We start from the raw sequence: 21,342 nt of genomic DNA on the forward strand, positions 1-21,342 counted from the left end.
GAAGACATGACCGGTCAACAGGCTCCAGGGAGGATGGTACGATCCCGCTCGGACCCGAGAGATATAATCGTAATAATAAGTTGATTCGAAGAATTTATAGTATAGAAAGTTAGTCTATTGAGCACATTTGTAGCCAATAGCAGTCTATGTTGATGAGGTGCTGGTTGGTACCTGGGAGCGGAAGGCTGGTTCCCGGGGTCCAAGTATGTGTTCCCGGGAGCTTCTGTGCTCCTAGGGACACACTTCCGGTTCCTAGGGGCATTCATTCGGCTCCCTGAAGGAGCCTCAGTGGTATCAGCTTTCAGGCGATGGTTACAGATCGAAAAATAGAATTATTGAGCCCTCCATGCATGGTATCATAACTAATCCAGTAGCAGGTTGTCCTGAGTATAAATTCAATTCAGTCCCTTCATACTTGCACGTTGCCAGTAAGCCCAGCCAGTCATGCAGATTCCACCTACGGTGCATACAGCCTTAGCCACCGCACTGCTAATTGTCAGCCTCGTCCGTTTCGAATTGTCTCGTCGAGCAGTCCGGGGGAACCCTTTACATCTGACCCTTGACCTTGCAGTGTCTGTACCGAAAGATGTTTTACTTGTAGTTTATATGGGACTGAGCTGGGCCGGAAAAAGTGAGGTCATAAGAGAGGTAATACTCGGTATAGCCAGCATATTTCCCTTCCTACTGGTGGTACGTGCTACAAGGCTATTTCTCGGTTTTTACGTTGACCACCAAGCATCAGTCTCTCCGGATGGGCATCCTGCTACGAAGCCTCATCAGTACACCATCTTCACTGATGATCTGTTTTCCACTATTTTTCCTTTCCTCATGCTTGGTCAAGGTTACAGCCTCACTAGTTGGTACTTACATTTATCTCCCACTGCGAGATGCCGTACTCTTTCTTCACTTTGTGGATTATCTAAGCTTGGCTTTCCTTTTATGGTGGCTGGATGGGCATACAACAGCCCATTCCCGGACTCGATCACAGCTACGTTGCGTTTTGCTTTGCACGATCGGATTGGCAGTTGTACTTCTTCTGGTTGCGGTCTTCGGAGTTGTCCTATGCTGCTGGCTGCTATCTCTGGAGGTAATTTTGGCCGCGTACGAAGAATATCACGCTTTGCTGACTTTGGCAGCTGCAATTATTCATTCTGATCACCTGGATGATCTTGTCATATTACGCTGTTCGAGTTGCTGGAAGTTCAGTCGGTGAGCAATCAACTTGTTCAACAACCGTGGTAGACAACGAAGTTTAGGGAGACAGAATCAAGGGATCTATTGGCGGACTAGCAAAAACTTGCTATCATCGTATACTTGCTTGAAGTATTGCGGCAGTGCAAAGCTTCGAAACAACTTTGACCTGTTCAACGCCAACCACTAAGATTGAGGAAACCCATCTTCCGGCAAAATAGCCAAGTCGCCGACAGACAGTTCGTTCCAAACTTTGAGCACACCGATAAGCCTTCCCCGAACTTCATCCAACGCATCATCAATAGCATGCAAGCGAGCTACTTGCTCGTCTTGGCTGCGCTTCAAGTGGTTTCCCTCGTTGCATAGCTGGATATTTCCGGTCCGCAGTTTTTCGTTCTCCTCTTCGAGCTGCTGGATATCTGTATGTTTGGAAACGCAAGACTCCCACAAACAGCGAATGTACCCCACCAGACGTGCAGTCCGAAATGCAAGCTCGGTATCTTCTTCTTCGATTTGCTTCAAGACCTCGAGTATGGGTCGGAAGGGCTCTACAGCCAAAGTCTGCTTCTCTATGTCGTGGGTTTTGATCTGTCTGGTCAGCGTGGTCCTGTCTGTTCATATCTTATTCTTACCGGCAGCGGGGTTGCAACACCAGGAAGCGGGGGCTCCTCGGTTGAAGTTGACTGTGTGTACAGCGGTGCCTCTCCTTGTGTATCCGTCATTTCTGGCGTTTTGCTGGGATTCTCCATGGCTGATAGTGATTCCTCTGTCATGAAGCCAGTGTCCCTTTATACTATAATTTTGCTCACAATGCTGTAGATGGTGGGGCATGATCAGACGAATGTCACCGTGGTAGTAAGGTAGTAGTCCCTCAGCTACTTTGGATTCGACCGGGTTTCAACCTTCACTCCATGTTCCGTCCATATATCCACTCTTTTCTGGTCCCACCGCCAAGGCTTTAGTGAGGAAGAATTATTGAGCAAGCCGCATCAAACTGAGGGCTGCAGTGTTATTTTATCCGAATATGCCGCAATATAGTACAATGACCATTACGGTCTACCGTTCAACGGCCCAAGCGTAGAATGTAACCGCACGTGGCAGAATACAGGATTATCCTAAAGCATTTCCCAGTTGCCACTCTGAGGTTCGAATCAACGAAAACAACACAAAGAGGATAGAGTCCTAAAGCCCATAAATGAGAAGCTCCCCTAGAAACGCGTGGCTGTCCACTATATAAGAGTAAAAACCCCCAGGCCGAAACAGTTCACACAACAAAAGCCTAATCTGTACGTTTATACAGGCGTCATCGCAACCACGATGCCAAACCTTCCATGGGAAATTCTCAACCCTATTATCCGGTCTTTGGACCCTTTCCAGGCAAAGAAAGCGGCAAATGCATTATCTTTCATTGACGAAGATGAATCCCATCGCCTCTGGAGGACGATATTCAAAGATGATGCCTGGATTAAAATGGCTCTTAACTGTGGTTCCGATCCCGTACTCATTGGGGCTAACCTCCGAACCGTTACAAATTCATGCCAAGCAAAGAAAGGAGGGAAACCGCTCTACATAGTGCTTCGGGCGAACGACTGGTCTGGTGACACCCGCTACGCCGGCGTTACGTCCTTACGACGAAGTCTACGAACGGACCATTGCTATGACCAAAAAAATCACGAAGTGACTCTGCCAAAGCTCAGCTGGTATAATACAGCTAACAAGAAGATCACCGTTCCTAAAATCAAACTCAATGTCAAAGACATAGTCTTCGGCGCGGAGATAATGGAGTTGAAGGGCAAAACTACCCGAAAGTTGTTTGAACAGAATCCCCTTCGGTCGAACTTCTGCTTTTACTCGAGTGGAAATATTTGCACGCTAGCAAGTCCAAACATTGTTGGCGTGGGAGGATCAATCTCCCAGCGAGATGCCCTTACACCCATTTGCGTGTTGAACCTCCCATCCTCTAGGCATCAGGGAAAGACATGGCAGTTCACTATTGAAACACCGGGGTGTCCACCAGTCAAGCCAATCCTGAAAAACGGAAAATCAGGACCAATTGTTGAATACAGATACTAACTTTTATTCTTCCGGTGGTGGGAGTTTCTAAGCAACAAGTTCCGACATCAGTCGCCCTTACTGACCTGGAATAAAACTTTTGTTTTATATTTTTCACCCTGATTAAATAGGAAAGATGTGCTCGGAAGGCTGTGCGAAGCTAGTGTATCTACGTCTATATTCTACCAATCAAAATCTTACCGTAGTTCTCTGTTGAGCCAAATTCCTTCCATAAGCGGCATTAAAAGTTCGATCGACAATGACGTAGCTCACCTAGATGTTATAAAGAGATAGCTATTGTAAAAGCACCAATTGAAGAGAACACTTTCGGTAAACTGGTCCGCCTGTGGAGGAGATATAGCGCAGCTGAGGATGAACCGAATCATCAAAGAGATTAAGCGGCGTAACTGATTTCGAGCGCGTGTACATGTATATCTAGAGGCGGGTATGTGTGGAGCTGAGTGACCAGTGCATAATCATTGGCTATATCTCCTAAGTGACAACGTGCTCATATCTTCAATCTGAAATGCCATACACCTCTCTAAAACCAGTGCGACTGAGCCACTGCAGTACTGTAAAACAAAAGATCCTCTGTTGGTTGAAGGTTCGACCTTTCAGAACATTGTTCGTCCACCAGATACTATAAGGTGGAGCAACGCAAGCTTCTTTTGTGTCATCCCCCTTACTTTACCGGCGGACTCTGTCGGTGCGGCATGGGCCGCAGACGTCGCATCCATTCCTGTCGAACCTCCTCTGTGGCAATGGCCTTCTCATGTTCCAGCATGTCCTCGGAAACATTATCATGCGCACCAAACGCAGTAAGGGACGTCCACCAGGTCTCTGGATTCAAGCACCTTCGCTGAAGCCGCAGTCGAAGCGTAGTCTGCTCTCGCTGCGACGTTGATTGAGTTGGGCTGTTTGCACCCTTCGGCTTCCGCGATGGTCGCGTGTTAGGGCGGCGATGAAGCAGGGGCATGGTGTCAGGTTCTTCCCGTCCGCGGCGCGTGGGCTGGCGAGAGATAACAGGCATTATTCAGGACAACGCGAGAGTGTGATGTTTCCACTGGGGCTCCCGATGCTATTTATTGTCGCCATGTCATCCATATCTCTAATCCGTGACGACTGCCATTCCTCACTTAATAGCTCCCAATACCATGAGGGTTGACGGCACCGATCATACTTGGGCGGCATAAGAAAGTTGATTGTATTCTCGTCCAAGGTTTTCTATCCCGCCGTCCCATGGTCGCAATAATGGCGCCGCAGGGTCATGTATTCGATTAATTCGATTAGATCTTGAGGTATATCGCTAAACCTCGGCTGGGGCCCTTTTTTTTTTTTTGGTTTTTGGCGACCCCTGAACATGGTAATCAAATAGAGGCCTAGAAGTGACTCTAAAACAGAGTGCGATGAGGGAATTTAATGGTCTGGAACCTGACCGTGCAAGGAAGCAACGACCAGCAGACATGATGAACGCTTGGTCCATGAATCGGTTCGGCAAAAATGGGACTTGAACGGTTGACAAAGTGCCCGTTTAAATTGGGGGTGGGAGTTCCTCGGGTCTAAACCATCAGAGGCTGGAGGGCCACCAGGCCCCATTTCCTAATGTATCTGGTCTAGAGCACGTCTCGTCACATGATTCGACGGCTTTTCGTCTATAAAAAGCCCGGCCAATTCCCAACAATTCGGATACCCATGGTCTGTCCTGAATCTGTCCTGCTCCTCTACATACTGCTCTGATGGACCTACCAGCAAGTGATTCTGCTTGCGAGAGCGAAGATTGTTTGCCAAGCGAGGTGGAGAAACAAGTGAGCGAGCAACTCGAACGCGAATTGCAGGCAATCGAAACTTACAAGGATGCTCGGAATTTGGAGCGTCAGATAGCGTCACACTCACTATCTCTCCGAGTTATGTGCAAAACTCGGATCCTCCTGCTGCATTTCGGGAGTTGTATCAGAACTGGTAAGGTTGACCCGGCTGTTCTCGACCACGCTAACGTGAGATAGGAAGGACGCTATCTTGGAACATTTCGAACTAAACCGCCTCGATTTCCAGCCGTACTACGAAGATAAAAGTGGCTGCGTGTCGATCATCGTACCAGACCCTAAGAACCGCATCAGCGCCGTCGGGCCTTGGGATATATCAAATATAATAAGAAAGCAGGTCGTGTCACCTTGTCGAACTCTTGTGCTCAAATTCAGCCTGAGACTTTGCAGCTTGGGCACACGTCCAAACAAGGCAAAGCTAACCTTGCAGGATGTCATGGGGAAGGCCTCAGGCTTGCAGCCTTGGTGATGACCCGAAACGGTTACAGTGTGAAGATTGCTGCAAGCAATTGCCACTGGAGGCTTTCTTTGCAGAATAATCCAGATCACACTTTTGTTGCGGGATATGTCCGTCGGGGAAAGCTGATACCGGCTCCCAGACAGACGCGACTGACAATAGGGCTCGGTTGCGTTCTGGACTAGCATAAATCGTGCTATTTTGATCAGCTTCGATAAAATGGGTGGATAGCTCTCTGCTGTACGCCAGCTTGCCTCACCGCGACCGAGCACTGCCGTGGCACAAATCAACGCGCTCTCATAGTCCTCGACCTTAATTTGATGGTTTAAAAGCTCAATGCAAAAATTGAGACACGCTGAATCAATGGGAACGAGCTGAAATGGTGAATCGGTGCTATTTTGCTGATTTGCTAGCGATTCGCTGCGTGGGCTGATCCTCGGTGTCACTCTCTGAATGCTCACTCTCTGAATGCTCGCTATTATCGTCTAAACTAGCCGTGGCTAGGCTGGCTGACCTAGGTGATGCGCCTGGCTGAGCTAGTTTCCTAAGCGGGTTCCATGCGGCTCGCTGGCGCCTTGTGAACTTGTAATTTGGACTGGCCCACTCATGCGAAGCCTGGGTACGCGTGAAAAACATCAAAATTTGCTGCCACGGCATGGTGTGTCTCTCAATGTTATCGGCATCCATGTAAGCTTGTAGTGGCTGGTGCGGCAGTCGATCACGCTCCGTCCGTATAGCTTCGGTGCGGATTGTATGGCTAGATTTCGTACAAATCAACTGGCTAATTCTCGCGACAGCGGCGATTGCATCCCATATAGCGCTTGCCGCCATTTCAGTCTGATTGGATGAATCAGCGTCGGGTGCTTGGACGCAGTCAATAAGGTGCTGGGGATCGATTCCACGGAGGTAGACGGCCCACTGCGTGCGACGTAGCCATGGATTCGCGTCATCGCGCTCACTAGCCTCGATTAGCTGAGGTACCTCACTTTCCTCCGTGAAAGCTAGTTCGATTTCATGAATAAGCCGGTCGCCGACCTCGTTCGCGGGCATTGAATCGGCCTCGGCAATGGCCTCTACCCCGAGCGTACGTACGCGAATATAATGAGATCCAATGCGACTAGGAAATGGGCGCTGGCATCGAACAATGCGCGTAAATTGCTGAATTTGCTGCTCGGCCGCCGATAAACCTTGCTGCCGCCGACGGCCGCCATAGTGAGCCGGTGCGACCCAGGCATGCTGTTGACGCCAATGGTAGCGCATGGCCGCAATAGAACGCGCGATAAATTGACAAAATAGGTCTTTTTCACATAAAATGCCATCCGAAAAAACTGGCAAATTAGCAATTGGCTGGTCTACGACCGTCGGGGGCTGCCATTCATCGCATTCATGCGCCCGGTCGGAGGTTTGAACAACGTGCGCAATTTGACGTGCCACACGCATTGGAAGGCGATGATTCGCTGATTGAAGGTGTCGTAAGACCTCTCTCGGTCTAACAACGTGCTCGCATCGCTTACAGACGAGAACTGGGTCTATCGAAGGTTGATGAAGTGGCTTGCCATTGTTGACTACCATATATATATATATCGTATAACAATGAATTGCACGAAATTTGACGAATTTCGAATGCTGACTTTGGGGTGAAATGGTGTTTATAAAAAAAAGTAAGATGATAGCTGGGGAGCTTCAAAACCCCCTGAATTAATTGCTACCCCTCCTGATCATTATAGACTAGCATTATTGAGGTTGTTCTATTCGTCTGGAGTGCTGTAGTGGCGTCTTAGGTGCTAATCGTACACCGTAATGGTACACCCCAACAAAACATCTCTAATTTTCAATCGCTATTTTCTCGATAGCTAGTAGGCTACGCATGCTCCGAAGCAAATGGGAGATATTTCGCATAGTCTATTATAACTCGTAAAAAGTTTAGACCGATCGGGGTTCATTAGACCTCAGTAGGCTAACGAGGAAAAGAACATGTAGTCTTGCGGGACCCACTCTTTTTGTCCCATAGTGAAGGGAAAACCCTTACCTGTAGTCTAGTAGACTACAGCCACCCCCGTAGGATAGAGGAACGACTCACAGAATCTTATTCGGATCAACTTCATTAAACGACTGTACCTCCCCAAACAATCCGATTGTGCCCCGCCAAGGCTGCCGTTCTCCCTTAAATGAGTGCTTTCGTAATCTGACTGTTCTAAAGAGGCCGATCGCAGTTGGGTAAAGGAATGCTCAAGTCGTTCCGCGTTTCCCGAATCACGTCACTCAACGGAGCTTGGTGGCCCTTTAGAGGAATCTCTCTGTGAGCTGCTACTATGTAGGATATATCATCCGCAATATACCAAACTAGATGTTCCTCAAAGCATATCCGTAGCAAAATCAGGTATAAAGATTGCATACGGCGGTTGACGACATCGGAGGGCAGGGACGGTTGAAATGTGAGCACGCGGACTGCCGTCTCTTTTACAATCTCCTTTGAATCCTCGAGCCGTGCCGCCACGGCTTGCAACACCTCGAAAGGCAGCTCTGATCGGCCTCTAAGCCCGTTGACCGCTATCCGTCGGACATCCTCATCTTGATCCTCGAGCCGTGCCGCCACGGCTTGTAGTATCTCGTAAGGCAGTTCTGATTGCCCTTCGAGCACGAAGACTGCGTTCCGTCGGACATCATTGTCTGAATGCTCGAGCTGTTCAGCCACGACCTGCATCACCTCGTAAGGTAGCTCTGATCGCCATCTAACCACCAGGACTGCCGCCTTTCGGACATCATTATCTTGATCATCCAGCCGCGCGGCCACGGCTTGTAGCACATCGGAAGATAGCTCTGATTGTCTTCTGAGCACATTGACTGCCGCCTGTCGGACAAGCCTGTGTTGATCATCGAGCCGTGCCGCTATAGCTTGTAGCATCTCGGAAGGTAGCTCTAGTCTGCCTCCGAGCACCTCGACTGCCCTCTGTCGGACAACCCAGTCTTGATCATCGAGCCGCGCCGCCACCACTTGTAGCACCTCGTAAGGCAGCTCTGATGGCCTTCTAAGCACCTCGACTGCCGCCTGTCGGACAAACCTATCTTGATCCTCGAGCCGTGCCGCCACGTCTTGTAGCACCTCAGAAGGTAGCTCTGGTCGGCCTCCGAGCACCTCGACTGCCGCCTGTCGGACAAGCCTGCCTTGATCCACGAGCCATGCCACCGCATCTTGCCCGGAAAGTAGCTCTGATCGGCCTCCGAGCACCTCTACTGCCGCCTGTCGGACAGAGTTGTATTGATCATCGAGCCGTGCCGCCACGTCTTGTAGCACCTCGTAAGGCAACTCTGATGGCCTTCTAAGCACCTCGACTGCCGCCTGTCGGACATAACTATTTAGATCCCCGAGCCGTGCCGCCAGCGCTTGTAGCAACTGGGAAGGTAGCTCTAGTCGGCCGCCGAGCACCTTGACTGCCGCCCGTCGGACAGAACTGTCTTGATCATCTAGCCGCGCCACCACCGCTTGTAGCAGATCGGAAGGTAGCTCTGGTCGGCCTCCGAGCACGACTGCCGCCCGTCGGACAACCCAGTCTTGATCATCGAGCCGCGCCGCCACCGCTTGTAGCATATCGGAAGGTAGCTCTAGTCGGCCTCCGAGCACCTTGACTGCCACCGGTCGGACAGAAATGTCTTGATCATCGAGCCGTGCCGCTATAGCTTGTAGCATCTCGGAAGGTAGCTCTAGTCTGCCTCCGAGCACCTCGACTGCCCTCTGTCGGACAACCCAGTCTTGATCATCGAGCCGCGCCGCCACCGCTTGTAGCATATCGGAAGGTAGCTCTAGTCGGCCGCCAAGCAGCTCGACTGCCATTTTTCGGACAGACCGGTCTTGATCCTCGAGCCGTGCCGCCACGCCTTGTAGCACCTCGTAAGGTAGCTCTGATCGCCTTATAAGCGCCTTAGCTGCCGCCAGTTTGACAAGCCAGGCTTGATCATCCAGCCGTGCCGCCACGGCTTGTAGCATCTCGACAGGTAGCTGCAGTCGGCCTCCGAGCACCTCGACTGCCGCCTGTCGGACATCATTGACTGGATCCTCGAGGCGAGCCGCCACGTCTTGCAGCACCTCGTAAGGTAGCTCTGGTTGCCTTTTGAGCACATTGACTGCCGCCTGTTGGACAGAACTGTTTTGATCATCTAGCCGCGCCACCACCGCTTGTAGCACCTCGTAAGGCAACTCTGATCGCCTTCTAAGCACCTCGACTGCCGCCTGTCGGACATAACTACTTAGATCCCCGAGCCGTGCCGCCACCGCTTGTAGCACCTTGGAAGACAAAGTTCCTTGTTGGCTTTTTAGCATGGTAACGATGGAAAGACATTTGCGTTCAGAGATATTTTCCCTCAGCCACGAGACTGCCAGTTCCAAGGTACTGGGTGGAATTTCTGGCTGCCTAGATAGCGCTTCTAGAAGTGTGGCTCCTGCATCGTCAGATGATTGATTGAAGGCTTTTCCCAGGACCCTCTGTGGAAGCTCCCTTTCGCGGGCCAACTGTGATGTCCCTCGAAACTTGCATTCAAATAACAGCCACCGTAACATCTGCTCTTCCAGTTCCGTTCGAAGTGGCGTAAAACTCGACATCTCGTTCTGTAGTACCACTTCGCTCAAGCAATGCATAACTAGCCGCTGGTGTGTGGGACCTAGAAGGTCGCACGGCTCCTCTTCGATTGTTTGGAAGAAGCGGAGCGTCTCTGCGTCGTCCTCGGCGTCAAGCAAGCCAGCGACAAAGCGCCAGAAGATATCATACCCAGCGTTGTATTTGTGCCTCTGAAGAAAACTCACAGGCTCGGTTTGTGTACTATTTCCGCTGTTTAGTGTCAGACATTTGAGCCTTTGCCGAGCTTTCCACTGTCGCACAAAATACCGTGCCGCAAAATACTCTTGGAATGTTAGGTGTAGAAAATGGTAATTTCGACTGCGGACGTTTGCTGAAGGGTCCGAAGTCCGCAGAAAAGAGAGGCATGGAAGCGTCCTGTCGAGCAAGATATTTGTGCCGGGTTTGAATTGCTTAGACATAGCTTTCCGACGCTCTGGTGTAAAGTCTATTACATCGTTGCATAGCCCTGTAAATGCGAGGCCTTCAAGGAAGTAGATCTCACCGCTGTCGAAGCTTTCAACTTTGTCCCGATCTTCGTCGGCGATATCAGGCCACAACACCGGCGTCCCTTCATGCTTTTTCTCCAATCTCAAGATATCCTTCTTCCATAGATTTCCTTCGATGCTTTTGTAGACGTCGGTCATGGTCTGCGGCATAGTTTTGCCACCGAAACAGTCCCAGGTGTAACAGAGCGCATCCAGTTGAATCGGAATCCGTACGAGACCCTGAATTAGCTGATGTCTTTGGAGAAATATTTGAATCTCGTCCACTCCTTTTGGGTCGGTAAAGGTACTTTGTAGATATTCCTTCACCTGATCTGGGTAGAATCCGATCGTCTCCAGTTCGAGGTCGGGAGAACGAACACCCACTGGAAGTGATATATGCGGCCGGGATGTAATGATGACGTTGGGCTGGTCCAAAAGGTTCCGAAGGAAATCGGACTTGTGGTCGTCGCGGCCCAAGGCATGCGAAATTTCGTCGAGACCATCGAGGATAAATAGAGTCCTTCCACCATTGCGGTACTCGACTATGCGCAGCAGTTCTTTGGCGAAAATTTCGCGGCTCACGTGATGAGCGAAATACTCGTGTGAAAATAGTTCCTCGAGATTATATCGTAGGGGCGACCACTCTTTCAGTCTCCGTAGAGGCACCCAAAGTACGCGGTCAAACAAATCGCTCCATGTTCCGTGATTAAAGTCATGGACCATCTTTTTGCACATGGTAGTCTTCCCGACTCCGGCACTACCTCGAATCAGAATTCTCTTTGGCTGTATCGTGTGATCGGCGGAAGTTTTGCGTGGATTGAACAGTGATGGCAACTTGACCTGAATGTTCTTGTCGGGCGTCTCAACGTTTAGTCGGGCGAAAAGGGAAAACGGGGAGGACTGGGGAGCTGCGTTTCGTTTCTCTAACATGTTCTCCAGAGAATTTGCGATTTTTCTCGGCCCCTCCACAATGGCGAGATTGATGTAGCACTGATCCATCGGCAGCAGGTCACCCGAGAGTCGTTCAATCTCGAGCCTCTCTGTGGTATAGTGATTGTCACGTATCCAGGCGTCCGCTTGCTTCAGAGGAGTTCCCTGACGAATTTTTGTGACAATTTCTTCAATTTTTCTCGCAACTTCTTTCCAATCTTTACAAGTAGGGCCGCTAAACTTGTTCATTAGGACATGGACTCGTTCAAGTCGTTGTCCTGCGAAACCCGGCAGCTTCGCTGAGTGCTCATCGACCAGCTACTGAGAGTTAGCATGTTTCTCCTCCTAGGCTAATGAAGATAGTATGAGGAGGATGAAGGGGCAAGTAATTTCGCGAGAGGGTGCGCTTCCCAGTCCACCCTGATCCAATGCAACATGCCACTCGTGGGGACTTGCCAAGTGCAAATATCATCGGAAAGACAACACGTACTAGTTTGGGTCGGTAAGACGAGAACCCCCATAGCCAAAGTATTAAGAGTGTGACCAATATCCAAGGCGAAAACCAGTGCAGTACGCAGGCTGAAGCCAACACTACAAGCAAGGCTGAAAGTATCCACCCCGAAAACATCCAAGCCATATGAAATTTACGCAGAAGGCTGGTCTTACGAGCTTCCCAGAAGACGAACACGTTATAATCCTCCACTCCCCTTAGCTGAATAAACTTGTCCACGAGATCGTCGATATTGGATGTCGCTCCCTTGGTGTATTCAATTAGTGCGGTCACTGTTTGGTCTTGGAGCAAAGCCCAGGCCTTCAGGATTATGTCGGGCATATCTTTGAACGCAGTCCCTCGGAAGGGCGTGGCAAGGAAAACGATGCCACGCGTGGCCCTCCTAAGAGGAGCGATATCGTACTTATCGCGATCATAGATATTATCGATTTCAAGAGCCTTTATCAAGATGATGCCACCCAGACACGAAGCTATGAAGAGAATAGGTCGTTCTTGTCCTGCCTGTCTATTCGCTACTAAATGCTGTCTGAGGCCTCCGAGCAAGTACCGAGCGGATTCCTCAAGCGTCGTCGGGATGGAGACCGACTTCTGAAGCAGGTCGGCCGGCCAGTCACAATAGAAAATCCGAGCCCGTTTTGCCTTGCCAGGGAGCATATCCGGATGGGCTAGCCAGTTTATGCCGTGCTCCTCAGAGCTACTGGCCCGCCATATCCAGGTGTCCGGCGACTTCGTGTCGAGGCCATGGATGGCAATGATGTCGATGTCCGTTTTGGTCTTATCCTGGAGAGTAGGGTAGACCTGGCAAAGGCGGAAACCTTGCCCCTGTCGGGTAGAATTCGCTGGACCTTCCGGAGCAGCGTGGGCTTCGCTCTCCGCCTGGAGACATGATGCTGATTGAGAATGACCGATGGTGACAGAATTCATTGCTTCAACAATCGGCACGGCCCTGTATTCACAGGCAGAAGTCCAGGCTCCAGAAATTATGCACACGCGTTCCCCGCTCGCGGACTGCTTCCTGGGGATAGGTTGCTTTTCTTCAGAGATATCCATTATCTCTCAACTTCATGGCGACGGTCAAGAGAACTAAAGTGAAGCATATACGACCGAGATAAATTTAAGATTTAAATTAATGTTGAGATGCCTTATTTTTGAAATCGCAGGTATAAGCGGTGAGATCATCATGATTCGTTGAGCGTATTATGCCCAGTAAGAGCTGCACAGGCAATTATGTCAGCTTTTCATACCAGCTGATTAACTCGTTATATACAAGCCTTTGGTGCGTTGCCCTATTATTTCTATACACATTGAAATCCTAGGGGAAATGCGAGCATTCATAAGACAACTCCCACCTTATTACAAGTCGCTATTCTTTAATGAGGACTGAACCCATGAAGAACTGATATAATACTGCACTCGACCGGATAACTAGCTAGCCTCGGAAGTCCTGGGAACGGACTAAAGTAACGGGAGTGCAAGATTTTAAAGAGACACATGCACTAGTTATTGGAAGTTGGATTTCATTTTGGCTTTGTGCCGTGACTTGCGTGAATCAGAAAATATTGTCACATCTAGCTATATCTCGAGGTTTTTTCCCCTTTTAAGCTCTACCATAGTAAAAAGCATGAGGCAGGAGAGGAAGAGATACTCTGGAATCCACTGAATATTTTGAAGGCAAATTTCACCTTCCAGCCCAATGTCACATAAGGGTTTGATAGCGCGTACCTAAATCCTCTTTCACTATACGGGAAGGGGAAACGAATGATTACTACCAGCCTCGAGCAATGCGCCAAGCAATCATACCTGCTTGGGCTCACAAATACCTTGGTTTATTCGTAACCAGAAGATCGTATTGACACAGGCAACTGGAATATTTATAGCAGAAATTTTTACTCGAAAGCTAGTCAGGGGCTTTGTGACCTCAGCAGTTCATAGCGCGCAAATCGTTGCTTCTTGAATCTCCACGTCACCACAAGATTATTGGCAAATTGCAAGAGCCCAATAAAGCCAACCAACAGAATCGTAATCAGCGGCCCAAGAATGGAAAATACAGTGAATCCATACGAAGCTCTCTGGAATGGCACGCTGTCACTCAGTCGCGTGGTAGCCAGTCCAACCTGCATCGCCGTCAACACCAACGCGACATAGATAGTCGTCGCGGTAAGAGGTGCGAGATAGGCAAGGAACAACTCGCCGTACGTCTGATAGGGGAATTGGTAACCTCGTAACACATTGCCGTACCGAAAAGCGTATATTTTGTTGAGTCGTGAAAGCCTAAGCTCGCCGAATAAATATCGTGCATTAATATTTTTGGGGTCAGCAGCTCCATTTTCCAAGAGTTGCTGGACCAACATAACCCAGTCCTCCCATCCAACATTTTTTGGTAGTAGGTGATGGTCTTGAGCAATCACAAAATCACTTTCGCATTGAATCAGCGCAATGTAGGAAAGTAAAAATCCAAGACTATATTCGTATAGCTTTTTTTTTGCACAAATTCCGTCCCCTCTCATTGTTGTGCGGTAATCACGTTTGCATAAACACGGACACGTTTTTGCGCAGATCAGGTGGGAAACCCAGAATTGATAATTCAGAAGGTATCGCGGGATCGGCTTCAGATGGATGCGTCGCGAATGCTCCCAGACCAGATGCATGCTAATTCTCTCATCTGGGACGATGTCTCGTGATGTTGCGGCCTGATAATTTAGGGGTCTGGGCGGCATAGGTCGCCCAGCCAACCATAAATACTTGTGAATCTTATTGAGATCTTCGACAGAGAGGTCCCTTTCTAAAAAGCGGGGAATATCTGCGGTAGGCTTGTAGAGCGTGTAGTGCTCGTTGCGGAAGGCAGCAGGCATGTAGGATGTACTTAAAATGGACACATCGTTGTTGAATGGTACATTTTCAGGCATCTTGATAGCAGGCGTATCTTATTGAATTCGAGTTAACTTAGGGTCATGGTTTGATGAGTTCAAGACGAACAAAATCTCCGCCAGAGAAGTGACCCAGGTATATACATATGGAGTCCACTCTGAATAGCAAAATTCGAAGTGTGAATGGCCATCCACAGAACAGGAACCCAGGGAAGTATTTGCGGAAAACCGCTTAGGGTCATCCACATGATGTGGAATCCTCTCGAGACCGGCCAGAATCTTCCGTTCGCAGCTCGCGCACTAGATACCAAGCTTTCAGCTAGATCAGGTGCGCCGAGCGATCGGCGATCCAAGGTTAATGTAAATCATCAGCTCTAACATGTATTCCTATTTAGGATCAAGTTGCAACTCTCAATGTATCATGATGATCTCACACCTCTTATACATGTGACTTCAAAAGAAGGCACCTTAGTATTCATTCAAACCTCGAAATTGTCTAAGCCGTATATACTTCACTTTAATTATCTTGGCCGTGATCCTGATATTAAAGATAATGGATATGTCTGCAAGAAACCAATCTAGCCGGCAGGGGCAGGGTGTCCACCTTTGCCAGGTCTACCCCACTTCCGAGGACGATACCAAAACAGACATCGATATCATTGCCATTCATGGTCTCGACACAAAGTCGCCGGACACGTGGGTATGGAAAGACCCTAATGACCCCAAAATGCAAGCCAACTGGCTAGCCGATCCGGATATGCTGCCTGAGAAGGTAGAACGGGCTCGGATTTTCTATTGCGACTGGCCAGCAAGGCTTTTCAACCAACAAAACACGATCGATTTGACGATCACAGAGCTTGCTAGGTGTCTGTTGCTGGGTATTCACTCTCGACCTGCGGCAGACAGAAATCGACCTCTTCTGTTCATCGCCTCGTGTCTAGGTGGCGTCATCCTCAGTCGGGCCCTAGTAATGGCCGCCGAGCCCGACAGTGAATATGCTTCCCTCTGGACATCAACGGGGGCAGTGACTTTCCTCGCCACACCGTTCAGAGGCACTGCATTTCAGGACATAGCTAGGGCAGGAGTCGCTTTTTTAAAAAGCTACGCTATGGTCGCCGACAGAGTAGTGACTGAACTTCTCGATAGCGTTACTGTATCGACATCCTTTCTTGAGGACCTTGTGGGAGATTTCACGCGGATATGTCAGAAACGGGATCAACTCTGCCAGTTAGCAATCTTCTATGAGACAGAAAAAGGCAACCTGTTACGCAAGGCTCTGCCTTTGCCAATATTTGCGGACATTCTGAACAGGCCAAAGATGGTGAGTCACCAATCCTGAGCTTCAGGCTTGAAATAGGCAATTTGTTGATACCTTGCTAGCTTGTTGATAGTGGCTCCGCCCGTCTCGACATGGTCCCAAATCCAATTCCACTTAGGCGGACCCATATTCTGATGAACAAGTTCTATGGCCCTGACGATCCGGGTTATGTTGCTGTTGCGGGAAAGATTCAACTTCTTATTGATGAGATTTGTGAGGCGTCTCCGCTCAAGAGAGCGGACAACTGGATACGCGATGAGTATACTGCCGACAGACTCGAGATTGAACGACTTTCGGGTGAGCCTTTGTCGATGGAGCAGTGCTATATCAATCTTACCATGGTAGAGCAGCCCGGTGAAATAGAGAGTCGCTCAGGGGAAACAGAGGTCCAACTCTCTTCTCCGTTCTCACTTGCCGCTCGACTGAAAGTCGAGACACCAGGCAAGGATCTTCAAGTCGACTTGCGGACAATCTTCGAAAAGTGTGAGCGGCCAAGGTGGCGACCTAGGACAGAACCAAGGAGAATCTTGATTCGAGGTCGCGCCGGAGTTGGGAAGACAACTTTGTGCAAAAGGATTGTCTATGACTTTATCTACCGTGGCATGTGGAAGGACTTATTCGACCGCATACTTTGGGTGCCCTTGCGGAACCTGAAGATAGAGCCCAAACAGGGATACAATCTCGGAGATCTGCTTTTCCAGGAATATCTCTCTCAAAGCCCGACAGGTAAGGACCTCGCCCATGAACTGTGGGCTGCATTGGAAGCCACCAAGTACCGAAGAACTCTCTTTATCCTCGATGGCTTGGATGAAGTTTCGGGGGAATTGGATGAAAGTAGGAAGGTTTTCCGTCTTCTCAAATCTCTCTTAAAACAGCCCAACGTCATTATCACCACCCGTCCACATGGATCACTTCCTTATTGGCTCAAAGGGACTTTCGACCTCGAGTTGGAAACCATCGGATTTTACCCGGATCAAGTAAAGGACTACATCAAAAATGCCTTTACCAGTCCGGAAACCGGTGAAGCCGATTCGAAAAAGGCCAACGGGGTCCAATCATTTATCCAGAGGCATCAACTGATCCAGAGCCTTGTGCGGATCCCGATTCAACTAGATGCCCTCTGTTTCACCTGGGATGATTTCGATGGCGGAACTATACCACAAACTATGACTGCTATTTACCAAGCCATCGAGCAACGTTTGTGGAAGAAGGATGCCGTGAGACTGGAGAAAATTTCCCAGGCTCAAATACAGGTCGCTCGTCCGAGAGAGATCAGAAGCTTGGTCCAGGTTGAGATCTACCTACTTGAAGTCCTCGCCTTCACCGGAATGCACAACGACATAGTAGATTTTGGGCCAGAGCATCGCGACGCTATCTTCGAGCATTTCAACCTTCCCGACACGGATCTTTTCATTGACGAAATGCTCGGCCGGCTCTCTTTTCTACGGACGTCGGACCCTTCGTCAAAGGGCCGCAATCATAATTACCATTTTATACATCTGACATTCCAAGAGTATTTTGCGGCACGGTATTTTGTGCGGCAGTGGAAAACTCGAGAACCGCTTACATGTTTGAGGCTCAGCAGCGGAACGAATGAGCAGGTCAACCCTGTCGAGTTTCTCGGGCGCCATAAATATCACGCTCGCTACGATATCTTGTGGCGCTTTATTACCGGCCTCCTTGATGCTCTGGGAGAGACAGAGACGCTCCCTTTCTTCAAGGTGATCGATGAGAAGCCGCTCGATATTTTGGGTCCTACGCATCAACGGCTTATAATACACTGCTTGAGCGAGGTTCGCCACCCATTTCCACTTCGAAGGAAAATTGAAGTCCATCTATCAGGATGGTTACTATTTCAATGCAACAAGCTCCAGGGGCTGCATGGTCCCTATGTGTGGACCGACACTCTGGCAAGCGAGATAGAGTTCCCCGAGCAAGCCATAGCCGACGTCCTACAGAAAGAGGGGGACGAAGTGAGGATTATCGCTCTCGGGTCGATGCAATCGCGACACGGAATTCCCCTTAAGGTCACGGAAATTCTAACTTCGTGGCTTCAAGGAGAGATATCAGATAAATTGACAAGATCTGTACTGCACTTATTCCAAAGCTCGAGGGATCAGTTACCGGACGATGCTCTTAACGAGATAGCAGCGCGGCTCGAGAATCCATATCCGGACGTTAGAGCGGATGCCATTAACGCCCTAGGGAGTCAGTCGAACTTGCCGGAAGCGATCCTTGACGAGATAGCGGCGGGGCTCGAGGATCAAGATCGGGGCGTCAGTATGGCTGCCGTTGGCGCACTGGGACGCCAGTCGAACTTATCGGAAGTGACCCTCAACAAAATAGCTCGACGGCTCGAGGATCGATATCCAGACGTCAGAAGCAGTGCTATTCACGCCCTAGGGAGCCAGTCGAACTTGCCGGAAGCGACTCTTGACCAAATAGCGGCGCGGCTCGGGCATCATGATTGGAATGCCAGGATGGCTGCCGTTAAGGCGCTAGGGCGCCTGTCGAACTTGTCGGAAGTGACCCTCAACAAAATAGCTCCGCGACTCGAGGATCAAGATTGGGAAGTCAGAATGGCTGCCGTTGTAGCCCTAGGGAGCCAGTCGAGCTTGCCAGAAGCGACCCTCAACCTGATAGCGGCGCGTCTCGAGCATCAAGCTTGGGGCGTCAGAATGGCTGCCGTTTCGGTTCTAAGTCGCCAATCGGACTTGCCGAAAGTGACCCTCAACCAGATAGGGGCGCGACTCGAGCATCAAGACCCAGACGTCAGAAGCGCTGCCATTCACGCCTTCGGGAGTCAGTCAAACTTATCGGAAGTAACACTCAACCAGATAGCGGCGCGACTCGACGATCAAGATTCACGCGTCAGATGCGTTGCTATTGACGCCCTCAGGAGTCAGCCGAATCCGCCAGAAGTGACTCTCGACCAGATGGCGGCGCAACTCGAGAATCGATATCCAGGCATCAGGCGGGCTGCCATTGACGCCCTAGGACGCCAGTCGAACTTACCGGAAGTGACCCTCAATCAGATAGCGGCGCGTCTGGAGGATCAAGATTCAGACGTCAGAATGGCTGCCGTTGAAGTCCTTGGGCGCCAATCGGACTTGCCGGAAGCGACCCTTAATCAGATGGCGGCGCGACTAGAGAATCAAGACTCGGACGTCAGAAGCGCTGCCATTGCTGCCCTAGGGAGTCAGTCAACCTTGCCGGAAGCGATCCTTGACGAGATAGCGGCGGGGCTCGAGGATCAAGATCGGGGCGTCAGAATGGCTGTCGTTGTAGCCCTAAAGAGCCAGTCGAACTTATCGGAAGTGACCCTCAACAAAATAGCTCCGCGACTCGAGGATCGATATCCAGGCATCAGGCGGGCTGCCATTGACGCCCTAGGACGCCAGTCGAACTTACCGGAAGTGACCCTCAATCAGATAGCGGCGCATCTGGAGGATCAAGATTCGGACGTCAGAATGGCTGCCGTTGACGCCCTGGGGCGCCAGTCGAACTTGTCGGAAGTGACCCTCAACAAAATAGCTCCGCGACTCGAGGATCGATATCCAGACGTCAGACGGGCTGCCATTGACGCCATGGGACGCCAGTCGAACTTGTCGGAATTGACCCTCCACAAGATAGCTCCGCGACTCGTGGATCAAGACCCGGACGTCAGAAGCACTGCCATTGCTGTCCTAGGGAGTCAGTCGAACATGCCGGAAGCGACCCTTGACCAGATAGCGGTGCAGCTTAAGGATCGACAACCGATCGACGCATTCGCAGACCAGGTGACATCTATGCTATTGGAACGTCGAGATTTCCATTCTGTTTGCCTCGTGGGAGACCATGCCCAAGGACTATATCCCCTCCTGCTGAAACAATCTTTCAAGAAACATCTAGCTTGGTATATCCAGGATAGCAACTCCTGCCTTGAAACAGCCAATCGTCTCGGAAGAGTAGGAGTATTTCATGGACAATCCACCTTGGAGGGTGCTATAAAACGGGCGCAGGAGGACGCCGCCGTTCCTGCTATAGTGGTCTCGCATGCAGTCGAAGTGCCTGTTTAGGGGTCAGATTCAAGCCGAACTTAAATACACTACCATCTGATTCCAGGACATTCAAGTTCGGTTACAATTTCGCAAAAGGGCAGTTCAGTCGGGATAGACAGAGTCTGGTTGACAAATGTGAAGAAGCCGACATTGTGCGGCGCATATGGGAGTCTGCCATTCGAAAGCACCAGACGGCCATGCTCCCAATCTATATCAATCTCCTCCGAAACTTTCCTCAAGCGGCCGACCAGCTGCTGGAAGAGTCCACGAGGAAACTTATATGGCAGCACCTACTGAGTGAAGCCAATAACAAGAAGTTCTACTATAGGGAGAAATGCCACGTTAAGGTTAATGGTAAAGATTGCTTGGGGTTCCGGTGAACTGACATTGTACAGGGGTATTACCATGATCTCCAAAATCCTGGAAAAGGAACCAACAATGCTCCCTGGAATGCTTTGGGATCTGCTACGCCCAAGCTCAGCAATAAGAACGGCGGAAGAAGAGCAGATCGAACTGTTCAAGGATGCAGAGTTATGCGCCACGCCAGAATCGACGTTCGCGTGGGCGATACTGAGAGCTGTGCGCGCATGTATAGCTATGTTCAAACAGACAGAGCACATGACGATACGCCTTGTACAAAGCAACATGAGTGATGTCGATTTCTTTTTCGATTCCAAACGCGATACATTGAACATCCACCACAAGTGGTTGCACCGGCAATATTCGTGCAGAGATTCCGGCGAAGTGGCAGCACAAGACGCTGTAGTCTTTTGTGATCATATCATTGAGAACATCCTGAGTATGTTAGCGGCGACGGTTTTCTCGACCGCACCTACCTCCCACCGCAGCAAAGTGCATACTGTAGAGCATGTCAGGCACACGCTTCGGTTGATGCCACAGAGAGTCGTTCTGAAGCAGTCTCTACCGGGGACGTTGGTGGTTAGCTGGGAAGGCAACGAGACAGAATTATTTTGGAAACATGGCCGACAAGTGACATACCACGTGGTTCTTCACGAGGAAAAGTGCATGGACTTGAGCTCCGAGCTTATACATGG

At 50.0% G+C, this 21,342-nt stretch overlaps 7 protein-coding genes across 7 annotated transcripts; 2 read left to right on the plus strand and 5 right to left on the minus strand.

The window, feature by feature from the left end:
- Nucleotides 1-1,377: 1,377 nt before the first annotated feature.
- On the minus strand, nucleotides 1,378-1,940 carry PENARI_c067G00368 (uncharacterized protein; the record flags this gene model as incomplete). The annotated part of the gene is made up of 2 exons (XM_022637596.1): nucleotides 1,378-1,779; nucleotides 1,824-1,940. 2 exons carry the CDS (start codon nucleotides 1,938-1,940, stop codon nucleotides 1,378-1,380), a joined length of 519 nt encoding a protein of 172 aa, XP_022482541.1.
- A 568-nt stretch (nucleotides 1,941-2,508) lies between these two features.
- PENARI_c067G03701 (uncharacterized protein) lies at nucleotides 2,509-3,264 on the plus strand (the record flags this gene model as incomplete). Its single annotated transcript, XM_022637598.1, has 1 exon — nucleotides 2,509-3,264. One exon carries the CDS (start codon nucleotides 2,509-2,511, stop codon nucleotides 3,262-3,264), a length of 756 nt encoding a protein of 251 aa, XP_022482546.1.
- A 661-nt stretch (nucleotides 3,265-3,925) lies between these two features.
- PENARI_c067G04236 (uncharacterized protein) lies at nucleotides 3,926-4,273 on the minus strand (the record flags this gene model as incomplete). The annotated part of the gene is made up of 1 exon (XM_022637599.1): nucleotides 3,926-4,273. One exon carries the CDS (start codon nucleotides 4,271-4,273, stop codon nucleotides 3,926-3,928), a length of 348 nt encoding a protein of 115 aa, XP_022482547.1.
- A 1,643-nt stretch (nucleotides 4,274-5,916) lies between these two features.
- PENARI_c067G09836 (uncharacterized protein) lies at nucleotides 5,917-6,734 on the minus strand (the record flags this gene model as incomplete). The annotated part of the gene is made up of 2 exons (XM_022637602.1): nucleotides 5,917-6,481; nucleotides 6,616-6,734. 2 exons carry the CDS (start codon nucleotides 6,732-6,734, stop codon nucleotides 5,917-5,919), a joined length of 684 nt encoding a protein of 227 aa, XP_022482544.1.
- Nucleotides 6,735-7,717: 983 nt separating this feature from the next.
- Nucleotides 7,718-13,112, minus strand: PENARI_c067G08604 (uncharacterized protein; the record flags this gene model as incomplete). The annotated part of the gene is made up of 3 exons (XM_022637600.1): nucleotides 7,718-11,869; nucleotides 12,042-12,142; nucleotides 12,200-13,112. 3 exons carry the CDS (start codon nucleotides 13,110-13,112, stop codon nucleotides 7,718-7,720), a joined length of 5,166 nt encoding a protein of 1,721 aa, XP_022482542.1.
- Nucleotides 13,113-13,963: 851 nt separating this feature from the next.
- On the minus strand, nucleotides 13,964-14,968 carry PENARI_c067G10687 (uncharacterized protein; the record flags this gene model as incomplete). The annotated part of the gene is made up of 2 exons (XM_022637603.1): nucleotides 13,964-14,477; nucleotides 14,607-14,968. 2 exons carry the CDS (start codon nucleotides 14,966-14,968, stop codon nucleotides 13,964-13,966), a joined length of 876 nt encoding a protein of 291 aa, XP_022482543.1.
- A 514-nt stretch (nucleotides 14,969-15,482) lies between these two features.
- Nucleotides 15,483-20,305, plus strand: PENARI_c067G09074 (uncharacterized protein; the record flags this gene model as incomplete). The annotated part of the gene is made up of 2 exons (XM_022637601.1): nucleotides 15,483-16,250; nucleotides 16,310-20,305. The coding sequence occupies 2 exons, from the start codon at nucleotides 15,483-15,485 to the stop codon at nucleotides 20,303-20,305; spliced, it is 4,764 nt and encodes a 1,587-aa protein (XP_022482548.1).
- Between the last annotated feature and the right edge of the window lie 1,037 nt (nucleotides 20,306-21,342).

This window comes from Penicillium arizonense, assembly GCF_001773325.1.
Source record: "Penicillium arizonense strain CBS 141311 chromosome Unknown PENARI_contig067, whole genome shotgun sequence".
Lineage (NCBI taxonomy): Eukaryota > Fungi > Ascomycota > Eurotiomycetes > Eurotiales > Aspergillaceae > Penicillium > Penicillium arizonense.